Below are 12525 nucleotides of genomic sequence, written 5' to 3' on the forward strand. Positions count from 1 at the left end.
TTGATAAATAGTCATTATTTTGTACATTTTCCCCTAATTCTTCGGGAAAGGCACTTTTTGGCAAGAGGCTGTTCTTGTGAAAACTTAAGCCTCAAGCAGAATTCCTCTAGTTAATTAGTATATCTACAGCAGGAGCTATTAGTCTAACAGCCCTGGAAGAAATGCAGGTTAGAATTAAGATAGAGTCAGAGAAAGCAAGCTTTTCACTGGTATAATTATGAAGCAGCAACCTGAAGTGAAAAGCTTTCAAGAGGAGAAGGCATGTACAAAGGCCCTGAACAGTAAAGGACTCAATGTTCAGTGTGTTTGAGAAACTGAAAAAAAGGCTAGTTGGTTGATGTGAGCTGTTGTGGGAGAGGAAGTGGGAGAGATAGGGTAAAATCAGGCCTTCTGTCTTAAAGGCCAAGGGTAGAAGCATGGTGCCCTTCTGTGGGCAACAGGCATCCAAAAACACTTTTGTCATTGAATGGAGAATAGATGTCTTAGGTGTCAATAAAATGTTGAACTATATTAAAACGGAGGATCCCTTCTGAATACAAGTTTCAGAACATGGCACCTTTATTTTCCAAATTGCCACAGCAACATTTATAACTTTTGTGCTCTTTAGAATTGCCTAGGGAGCTTTCTAAAAAACCCAATGCCCAGGCATCCCCCTGATTCAATTAAATCAGCATCTCTGGGTCTTAGACCCCAGGCACCAGTGTTTTTCAAAATCTCCCCTGGTATATCCAGTCACCAGTGGAGCTTGGTAAAATGCAGACTGATTCAGAAGGTCTGGACCAAGGCCTGAGATTCTGCATTTCTCACAAGCCCCCACGTGATGATGCTGCTGCCGCCGCCGCTGCCAGTCCACCCAGCACACTTCAAGTAGCGTGGGGCCACTCTCTCTTTAGCAGTCCTTGTACATACACCTGCTTTCTCTTTTCTGCTCCTCTTCATTGTGCGCCCAGCAGTCATCCTTCAAAGTTTTATTACCTGCCATCGGGTCTGCAAAGCAAAGGAGCATGCTAATGACCCCAATGTGGCTTCCCATTTTAAAAGCGCTTTCTAAAGCTTTGGGATTTGCATTCCACAACAAGGTCTGCGGTTCCTCTCCAAAGGCAGGTTAATCTTATTAAGAGGTGATCTGTGGGATCCTCAGTAACAAGGACTCCATGTAGCTTCTTTGCTCTCTTAAGTCTCCATTCTCCATCGCCTCTCTGCACTTGTTTGTCTCACAACAGTCACGCCTGGCGGGTCCATTTGTCTTGCCTTATCACTCCAGTACTACTGCCGACCACTCGTTCAGCTGTGTGCTACAGCTCCTCGGCTGACAAGATAATTACATTCCGGGGCAGACTGGGAGAAAGACAGGTACTGCTCCAAAATTCCGAAGCCGACTACTAGTCATTGCTGGTGCAGACTTCAACATCAAGCACCTGATCTAATTAGCACCCTCCCATCCTGCCTGCCTGCTATGGAATGCTGACAATTGAAAGCCTGAAGGCAAAGCAAATATCAGGCAACCCAGAGACAGACATTCACACTTCCTCGTGCCAGAAACAATTACACATTCTTTTAGGAATCCTGGGTGTCCTAGTAACACAGTCCAACCTGGGGGTAAACTTTTGCATAATACTGGGAGCCCTGCATTTACCGATAATGAACGTGAGAACCAGCCGAATGAAACCTCACAGGGATGAAAGACCTCACGGGAAGAAAGCCCTCTGACTACCTTCAGAAGAAGGGCTTATTCCAGCGCATGCAGCCTGCTCCTAGCTCTGGAACAAGCTCACTGCTTGACAAAAGCAAGGCGTCACCAGCAAAGAGCTATTTTCCTTTGACCAGATAAATAGCACAATACAGTCCCCGAGGAAAAAAAAAATTTTGATCTCTATGGTTTCACTACTTCCTACATTTCTTTCAAGAGGTAGCCTTTCAGTTTGAAAGTGATTACAGCCACAACCCCTTTTCCTCCTTTCTTTTTGCTTTGGGCACACACGTGTTCTTTAATCTCTAAGCCCCGGCATATAAATACAAGGCATCATTATTGTGTCTTTCTCAGGAGACTCACCCCTGATGGCTGTTGGCATTTGCACCAGTTCCTGGCAGGGCCCGGTGGAGCAGGGTGAGCACTGGCTTTGCAGTGGAGACCCGTGGTACCACTTATTAGCTCTGTGAATGGACAAGGTTCTCACTTCCCAGCTCAAGCTACTGGTTTAAAGGTTAAAAAAGTCAAAAGAACTGGAGCAGAATGTCAGGGGTTGAATTGTGTTCCCCCTAAAGCTATGGGAAAGCCCTAATGCCTAGTTCCTCAGATTGTGGCCGTATGGGGAAAGAGAGCCTTTTGGATGTAATTAGTCAAGATGAGGTTGCCCTTGAGCATGGTGGACCCTTAGTCCAGCACAACTGGAGAGTGCTTAGAAGAAGAGAAGAGAAGAGAAGAGAAGAGAAGAGAAGAGAAGAGAAGAGAAGAGAAGAGAAGAGAAGAGAAGAGAAGAGAAGAGAAGAGAAGAGACACGGGGACAGAGACACAGGAGGGAGAACACCATGTGGCTGTGGAGGCAGATGAGCGTGATGCACAGTCCAGCCAAGGATGGCCTGCGACCACCAGAAGTGAGGAAGAGGAAGGGCAGAGTCCCCCTTCAGGCTTCAGAGGGAACAGGGCCCTGCCAACACTTACTCTCCGTCTTCTGGCCACAGAACTGTGAGACAGTAATTTCTGTTGTTTCAAGCCACCCAGTTTGTGGTACTTGGTTACAGCAGCCCTCGGAAACGAATACATCAGTCAACATAGGCTTCCTTATGAACCTCCATCAGGCTCGCCTAGGCCATCACCAGACCACAACAGCCGTTGCCCATATCGGCATATCCCATCAGTGTCCTGGTTCAGAGACCTGGCTCTAGGGCAGTGATGGCGAACCTATGACACGCGTGTCAGAGGTGACACGCGAACTCATTTTTTTGGTTGATTTTTCTTTGTTAAATGGTATTTAAATATATAAAATAAATATCAAAAATATAAGTCTTTGTTTTACTATGGTTGCAAATCTCAGAAAATTTCTCTATGTGACACGGCACCAGAGTTAAGTTAGGGTTTTTCAAAATGCTGACACGCCGAGCTCAAAAGGTTCGCCATCACTGAGTCTAGGGCATGGCAGGTGGGTTTCCAGCTCTGCTACTTCCTGGCTGGATGACCATGGGCAAGGTAACTAACGTCCCTGGGCCTCAGTATTATGGCAATAACAAGGATAAGAATGAAATCGAAATAGTAGAGCTTCTTTGAAGGGTGAAAGAGGTGACACTGCTAATTGCGAGTGTTAGCTCCAGTGATTCTTCCCAGATGGCGGTAAGAGGATCGTCATCGGCACCTTAGCCCTGTCTGCAGTGCGGGCTCATTGCACCAGAACAGCGAGCTACATGGAACCGAGGAGATAACGAGCAATGTGGTCCTCTCCCCGGCATTCCCGCTACTTCCCCCAGCTGTGCGCGAGTCCCCGTGACAACATACCCTCCAGGAGCTTGGGTTTCGGAAGATGTGTCCAAAGGCAGGAGGTGCTTGGGGATATCAGGGGCTTGCGAGGACCTCTGCATCCTGTTATAAGGCCCTCTAAGTTACTAACTGCAGCTCACGAGGGACCAGCTCCTGGACACAGCCAGGCTCTGAAACCTGAAGATGAGAGTTAACCCACCAGGTAGTGTCAGCAAAGCAGGAAGGAAGGTGACTGTCAGGATCTATGCCTTCTAAGGGCCAGAACACCAAAACAGCATCAAAAGTAGCCAGGTTTGCCCAGGTCCTCAATCTGAGTCTTTTTAAAGAGAAAGCCAAGCAACAGCCTGCCCACGGCTAGCTGGGGCAGCAGGTGTGTCTGCTTGGTTCTCTGCCCTCAGCCAAGCAGGAGCACACACCTGACAGCTGGTTCTGGCACTGAACTTGGAGACAGCCTCTGAGAGTCTGCAGGTGTGAATTCAGTCGCTTTCTTCTGTATCCTTTCATGCCTGTCCGCTAAATGACCCCCTGTCTATTTCTTACCCTCTATCCTTGACAGGAGACTTTTGGAACAACAAAAAAAAAGTTTGTTGTTTTTGTTTTTTGAGATGGGGGCAGAGTGAATAAATAAAAAGGGCTTGATGAAAAAAGTTAAGAAAACTAAAGCAATCAGCAGGAGACAACCTTGCAAACATGGATGAGAAAAGCAACCTCAGGAACTCCTGGGTGGCATGGTGGGAAGCGGGGGAGAAAGTCCATAATTAGGATAATCCATGGACAGATAACAGGGAATTCAAGCCCAAGAAATTCAAGCCCAAGCAGAGGATTTTGCGTTTCTCATCAGCTCATGTAACATCGTGTTTTCAGAGCTCACCATTTTTAATATCCAACAGTCATCTTTTATAGTTACAGTGCTATAATTTATCACATCCAGGCATGCAAAAGCATCTTTTTTCTAACATTAAACGTGTTTAATCAGGACAATTTATAATAGCACTTTAGGGATTTAATGAAAGAAAGGCATTTGACACATGATATTTACAGTAATCATAACACCACAAGATTTAAAGTATAATTTTTTACAGTGTTAGATCAGGACGCCAAATTGTCCATGCTTCTAGTTAGTTATTTGCAATGTTTTGGAGGGGGAAATCAGCATCCAGGAATTAATTAATAGTTTCCCCCTACACAACTGTCAGTGTTGTCACTGGGCACCGCTGCTGGTGGCCAACTCCTTTTTCCCCCGGCCCCAGTGGCAATCAGGAAATACGATTCATGCTAAACCACTTGTCCTAATAGCCAAATGCCAAATGACATACCACATGTAGGACCATAATTATGCTCTAGGAAGTACATGGACTTGGCTTTGTTAACCAAGAATTAACCCCAAAATTGGAGGCCACTTGAATTAGTGCTTATGGAAAATACCCTTTAGACCTCAGCCTCGGGGATAGCTGGACATTTTTTCAAGGAAAGCAATTTTATGCAACGCTAAGAGCCTAAAATTCTTTTTCAAAAGGATTTAAACCTTTTCTTGTCAAGCTCTAAAGATTCCCTCTGCCTTCTCTTCTGGGACTAGTCAAATTTACACACATTCCAGCTCCACTTGAGTGAAACTCAAGTTCCTACTTAGGTATTCCCCGTTAACCACAGGCCTCATGCTTCACAGCCCTTTTGACGTGTTTATTTGAAAAGGCAAGTTGATAAACCGGTGCCTTCCCTGTATTTGACAAGTTCTACCTGACTCAGGGAAACAGAGCGGGGCCCACCTTCACCGGCCAGGTATGTGGCCACAGAGAGATGGGAAGAGCGTTACCTGGATTACTGCCCACGGCCCTTCAATAATAAAGCACAGCGTCCAGGCAGAGAGGGACAATGGACACTTTCAAGGGTTCAGATTTACATCAAATGCAAATTGGAACACAACCATGAACACTGAAATAAGAGGAACAAAACCCACAAATTAAAAACAGAGCTTTCCCCCGCCCCCCGCCACCTGCCGCCGCTTTTTAATACAAGAGGCGTAGAAAGCTTGGACTTAATCCAAGTGCCCACCTCTGCAAGTGGGTGGGGCCTCCTAGACCATGTCGCCCTGGCTTCATTTGTTCCTCTCCTTGGTCCTCCTTGTCCTGATTTAGTTACTTACTATCACAACGATGATGCATGATAACGATTAGTTGTAAATTTGCTTTGTGTATATCCTAAGCCACTTAAATCTTCTGTGGAATAAGAATAGGATATTATGTTTGAACTACAGGAGATGCCCTAAATCCTTCACTCAAAGCTTACTTCTCTTTTCTATGTACAATTTTAATACATTCAGCCATCTGATTTCACAGCACACAGCAACTTAGAAGACCGCAGCTGACAAAAAGAGTGATTGTCTCTTCTTCACAGCATATTAAGCCTAATAGATGTTGTCGATGCCACAGCAAATGAGTAAATTGGTAGGCAAGTGATACCTTATAGCTTAACAAGGAGAAGGAAACTATTTAAAAACAAATAAAAGAAGCAAAAGCATAGCAGTTGGGGCCCACCTGGTATGGGTGTGATCTATCATGGACTTTAGAAGCTTTTGATGATTATGGAGCTATAGGTATTATTGATACGTATGACTCTCTTCAAGAAAAAGAACATCAAAGTATGTTTTGGAGTCTTTATTTGAGAAAATAGGGGCATGTGCAGTACGCTTTAGACAACTTTCTGTTTGCAAATAGTTTTAAACATAAAATTTAAGAGAGGGGTAGTTATCAACGGTCGGGAAAATTCCCTTCTTTGCAATGCCTCATTCCCTGGCCATGCTCAGTACCTGGAGTGTTGAAGAAATGGGTGAGTCCTACTCAGGTGGGAACCACATCTCAGGAGAAGCAATGTAGGTGGGGATGCGGTGATGTAGAGGGAGGAGCGAATGCACTCAGTACCGCTGGGAAGAGAGGAGGTAACAAGCAGCCAACAATTCACACCTTTTCTCCACCAAGCGATTGACAAACACCCCTGGACTGAATGACTAAAAACGTGAGCTGATGGCAGTCAAGGGCCCATGTATACCCAATTTTGGTTTCTGCACTGTTACAAAAAAAGAGAAGATAGTTCCTGATAGTATGTTCAGAATTTTTGGACAAAGACACCCCATGAAAGGAGAATGTTACCTAAGTGTTATTATTACTTAAGACTTGACTCCTGTCATGATATAGATCACAGCCCTAGACCGAGGCCGTCACTGACACTAGATTTCCCAGCAGCGACGCTGGCCAGTCCATTTCCCCCTGTGCGAAGGTTGCAGGGCTCCAGTCTCAGGAGCAACGTCTATTTGTTTTCAGGAGCCTGTTGCCACAGCTGGTTAAATAAAAGTGATCTCAACCAGCAGGCGGAACCCCACACTTGACATTTCTCAATTAAAGTGAGCAAAGATTGACTTCTTCTTTTTGTTTACAGAATTATGCAAAACTCATTCCTGGAGCTACAGTAGGGCTACTCCAGAAAGACTCTGGGAACATTCTCCAGCTGATCATCTCCGCCTATGAAGTATGGTACTTTACAGCTGGCTTCTTTTTTCGGGGGGAGAGGGGTACTTGTTGGGTATTCAAAAACTGAGATGTGTTTTAGGCAGTTAACTACACTTCTATTTGTTGGTAGAGAGAATGCTTATCCAGAGAAAAATCTCCTTGCATGAATGTAGCCAAACTGTACATTTTGTTCATTCTATTTGCAGATATTCTTCCTGAGAGGTGAGGCTGAAAGTAGAAAAATCATACACCTGATTATAAAGTTGAGGTTGTTTTTATAATAATAAGCAACAACAAAATTTTAATTCTACTGAAAAGGATCCACGAGTCATACAATTAAGCTCCCCTCTTCTCTGCGTGGAAGAGAGAGAGAGAGAGAGAGAGAGAGAGAGAGAGAGAGAGAGAGAGAGAGAACAACTTTAAATTGCCAGCTCCACAGGCTTAATGAGATTACATCATAACTCAAAAAACACAAAGCACAGCAGGAACAATGCCACTTTGTGGATTCTCTGCTTTGGGGAACCAGAGGAATCCTCCATTGGTTTTATAGTTTTGCATATATACACTTTTTTTGCCTTGACTTTGTGAATTAGTACCTGAGAATAGAATTCCTCCCTTAAAGTAGGATATATTCCTACAGAGTTGCTAAGTTCTCTTTCTTTGTTCTCATTTCATAACTCAGTTCATCAGTAGTAGATGGCCAATTGTCAACTCTTTTTGATTTTGGTTCCTAAATATTATCCCCCTTTCTTGCCTTTACCTACAAAGAACACACACACACACACACATGCACACACAATGATAAGGACAGGAATGAGACAAGAAAAATTTTAGAAAGCTCTAAAGCTCTAATATTTGCTCTAGACAGCAGTTACATAATACCTACAACGAACAAAATTCTAATTTTCAATGTTTTAAAATTACATCTAAATTCCATATACACTCTGTGCCAATACTTAGCAAATACTGAACCCATGTTCCCCAACTAAGTGACATTTTGGAATCATCTGAGAAACCTTTAAAAAAACAGGTGTGTCCAGATGTCTCTCACAGATGTCTTAGAAGAATTTTAAGGGAAGAAGAACTTTATATTTTGAAAAGAACTCCCCAATTATTTTGAGATTGCCCCATCAATTTTGAAACTCACCTTGAGTGGGAAAAGCAAAATATTCCTTCTCAAATACATTTCCTCAGAGAATTAAATACAGATACGTCCATTAAAATTATAGGATGGGTTTTTTCCCCCCTGCACTTATATTCTCAGAAACGTCAGTTTTCTTAGCTCCCATCAAAAATTTATCACCACATTAGCTCATGCTTGAAATTCTTCCAAACAGGAAAGCTTGTCAACAAAATACTAAAAAACCTGCCTTGCCTTTATGCAGTAATTAAGAGTTTTAGTGTGTCCAATCCAATAAAATCACATAGCAATCCTTCACCGAATTAGAACACACATTTCTCTTTAACCCAGCATTCTCAAAAGTGCTGTCTACTAGCATCTTCAAAGGAACTAAGCAAAAACAGTGTCCAAAATATATCCCCCTCCTGCCTGACCAGCCTGGCCCATGTGCTGCTCACTCTGTCAGAGGTTACGCCTCACTATGGTCCCAAATCACTCACATGACTTACAGCGGCGTTGAAATCAAGGCATCACACATTTGAAGTGAATTTCCTGTCTTTATTTTACTGTCTCAAAACTACAAAGAAGTGTCTATTCTTCTTACCAGAACAATATTGCTCTGGAGTTACAATTGAAACTTCGTGATTCCCTGGACGAAGTATGCAGCAAGACCTTGGCACTAGTTTAAATTATTTTTCTGTTCCGGTATTTTTTTTAATGTATTCTAAAAGGACTTTAAAATGTGGGGATCCTTAGACTGGGTTTCTTTCCAGTCTATAAAGAAAAGAGCAGGAATGAGAATATGTTGAGAGAAAACAGGAAATGCTTCTGCCTCACTTCTAGTGGGGCAACGGCAGACAGATTGTGTGTATAACTAGTGATTACAAACTTCAGCTCGATATTTTACGGTGCCATGTTGAGATAAAAAAAACCTTAAATACCAGATGTGTGTTAATTTGACTATCATCCGCTAATTTCTTTCCTTCCCTAACCACATAGTACAGTGGTTCTCAACCTTCTGGCCCTTTAAATACAGTTCCTCATGTTGTGACCCAACCATAAAATTATTTTTGTTGCTACTTCATAACTGTAGTGTTGCTACTGTTATGAATCATAATGTAAATATCTGATATGCAGGATGGTCTTAGGCGACCCCTGTGAAAGGGTCGTTCGACCACCAAAGGGGTCGCGACCCACAGGTTGAGAACTGTTGACATAGTAAAAGTTTCTGAAATACTAATGCTCCCAAGGCAAGTTCCTCTCCTGGCATTTAAACTCCAGCAGGGAAGTGACTTGGTTTGTTTTCTTTCGCCTGGTTCATAGTAGACACTCAACAGTTGAATGGAGAATATGATAAAATATATAAATAAACATGGATGTCCTTTCTTTGGGAAATTCACATTAAAATATTCCTGGTGAAATTTGCGACGTGATATTTCAATTATATAACACTGAGAATTCCTTCATTTGGGGCAGATTATGTCACCCACTACTCCTAATTGCTGTCATCTACAGACTTTTAGGTCGCATCCCTCATTTCTCATTTAGTGCTTGACTCCCTGGGCCACTCACTCTCTTTAGCACTACTCCTGTCTATTTTTTAAATTTTATTTATTGATTTGAGAGAGAGGGAAAGGAAGAGAGAAACATCAACATGTTCCACCCATTTATGTAGTCATTGGCTGACCTCTGTATGTGTCCCAACTGGGGATCGAACCCACAACCCTGGTGCATTGGGACGATGCTCCAACCACCTGAGCTACCCAGCCAGGGCACCCCTGTCTTAATTCTTGATGATTTCTGTGTGTGTGTGTGTGTGTGTGTGTGTGTGTGTGTGTGTGTGTGTGTGAAATCTTTCCCATATCTGGCCTCTCAGTTTCTTAAACTCTGTTCCAACAATTACCCTGTCCCCTTGCCACTTAATTACTTTCTCATGCCTTTACTTTTTGTCCTACCTTAAACCTTGTCATTGCCAATTAAATCTCAACTGCATGCAACCCATCCCTGATTACCACTTCTTATTTTTTTCAACTCACACCTGCTAGTTCCCTTAATATGTCTTTCAACCCATCAGAATCTTTAATTAATTGACCCCTACCCTCTCTTTACAGTTCCTCATCCCCTCAATGTTCTCTCTTGCCAGGAACCCCAGTTTAAATTCAATCATGATGTTCACTCTTTAGACACACCTTCAACCCCTGTGCTCATTATTGCTTCTTTGAGGTTGCTTGGCCAAACATGGTCCTGATTAAATACAACTCACGACTCTCAGCTGTCACTCACGGCTGAATGGGAATGCAAAAAACATACCATCCTAACCAGTCTAACTTTAAATTCAGGTTTATGGGTGGACCTCAAGCAGGTCCCAGCAACCAGGCTGTATTTCTGTAGTATACATGCAAGTAGAGATGTCTAAGAAGTCAGTCGATATGTTAGTTGACAATTCAGGAGACTGAACCCTCCCAAACATGCTTCACTGGTAGTTTTCTCCTTCTAAACTGATGATAATTCCATCCTTCCACTTGCTAGAGCCAAAAAGTTTGAAACGATCCTTGACCCCCTCTTTCTCTGACACGCCAATTTCATCCATCAGGAAATCTTGTTGGCTCTATCCTCAAAATGATGTAGAACTTGATTCAGTCACTGCCTCCTCTACCCTTATCCTGGTCAGAGCCACCATCTTCTTCTTTCTCCTGAATTATTGCAAAACCTCCTAATTGCTCTCTCCCATTTCCACCTTTTGTTTCCTACATTCTGTTTTCAACAAAACAGCTAGAATATTCTTTTCAAATTATAAAGTCAGATCATATCACTCTTCTGTACATAGCCCTGTTTTCTCATTTTACGTAGAAAGAAAAACTAAATTCTTTCTAACAGCCTACCAGGATCCTATCAGATCTGTTCCTCTCTACCCCATTACCTCTCTGACTTCATCTCCTGTTACTGTCCTCCAACCCTCTCCAAACCCAAGTCTCCTTGCTGTTCTGTTCCCAGAGCAAATCAGACATACTCATGTCTTAGGGTCTTTGCATGGACTGTACCGTCTTCCTGGAATACTCTTTTTACAGTATCTGAGTGGCTAATTTCTCCTCACTTCCTTGAAATTCTTAGCAAATCCTGACCACTTTTTAAACATTGCAGCCTACAACCCTACACACGCTCTCTTAATCTTCATGATCCCATTCTAACTTTTTTGCCTAACATTTATCACCTTCTAGAATGCTATATAATTTTCTTATTTATTATGTTGTGCGTTTTTTCTTTTCTGTCTTCCCATACTGGGATAGAAACTATTTCAGTGGGTTTTGTTTTCCAAACACCTAAATCAGTGTTTGGTACATAGTGGACACTCCATAAATATTTTCTGAATGAATAAACATAAACTATAACTAGTTGAAATGAAACAGATTTAAAGAATATATTTAAATGATAATTTGATAGAATTTAAAATCTTAAGACATGATGGAAATAATCTCTAGGACTGAGAAATGACACTTTAATATCTGTGCATATTTTGAAAAGTTAGCCTATGTCCACTGAAGGAGTGACAATAAGAGGAAAATAAAAAGGCAGGGAAGAGGAGTGACTTAGAATTTATAGTCAGCAACTTAGAATTTGGAGGAAGACAAGGTAATATTACTATGCAGGTGGCAAAATTTACTTGAGGAAAATTTGAAGCTTAATATGCTTTTGGAATCTGAGCAATGAAGTGGGTATAAGAATTCAAATCCTTTTAGATGAACACAAGTATAACTTAATTCATAATATTTCATAATTTGTTTTATTTTTAATAATTGGGATTTGTCTCCCAAATGCAGACTTTTTAAAATTAAAAATGTTTTTTCAACTACAGTTGACATTCAATATTATATTAATTCCAGGTGTACAGTATAGTGGTTAGACATTTATATAAGTTACTAGAGGCCCGGTGCATGAATTCATGCATGGGTGGGGTCCAGCCAGCCCGCCCCCATGGAGTGGGGCCATGGGCAATTGGCTGGCTGACCCCGGCCCTGGTCAGGGTGTTGGGGGCCAATTGTGGGCCGGGCTGGCTGGGGGGGGGGGGTGCTGACTGGGGCCCAGATCTGGCTGGTTGGCTGCCACAGTGCGTGTCATAGCCACCATTTGTTCTGGTCATTCTGGTCATTCCGCTGTTCCAGTCACTGGGCTTTTATATATATAAAGATGAGTGATTCCCCTGATAAGTCTACTACCCACCTGACACCATACTTAGTTATTGCAATATTATTGATTATATTCCCAATGCTGCACTTTACATTACCATGATTATTTTGTAACTGCCAATTTGTACTTTCTGATCCCTTCACCTTTTTCACAAACCCCACACCCTCCTTCCATCTGGGGACCATCAGTGAGTTCTCTGTATTTATGAGTCTCCTTCTGTTTAGTTTGTTCATTTATTTTGTCCT

General features: G+C 42.5%; 1 protein-coding gene across 3 annotated transcripts in view; it reads left to right on the top strand.

Annotated features, from left to right (window-relative positions):
• ITGB6 (integrin subunit beta 6) overlaps nt 1-12525 on the top strand; it is a 75711-nt gene that overhangs the window by 30649 nt on the left and 32537 nt on the right. For all 3 annotated transcript variants that reach the window (XM_036320521.1, XM_036320520.1, XM_036320522.1), the window contains one exon: nt 6905-6994. In XM_036320521.1, coding sequence (XP_036176414.1) covers nt 6905-6994 — 90 coding nt within the window. The remainder of the gene's footprint in view (nt 1-6904; nt 6995-12525) is intronic.

Source organism: Myotis myotis, unplaced genomic scaffold (genome assembly GCF_014108235.1).
Source record: "Myotis myotis isolate mMyoMyo1 unplaced genomic scaffold, mMyoMyo1.p scaffold_m19_p_8, whole genome shotgun sequence".
NCBI classification, from domain to species: Eukaryota; Metazoa; Chordata; class Mammalia; order Chiroptera; family Vespertilionidae; genus Myotis; species Myotis myotis.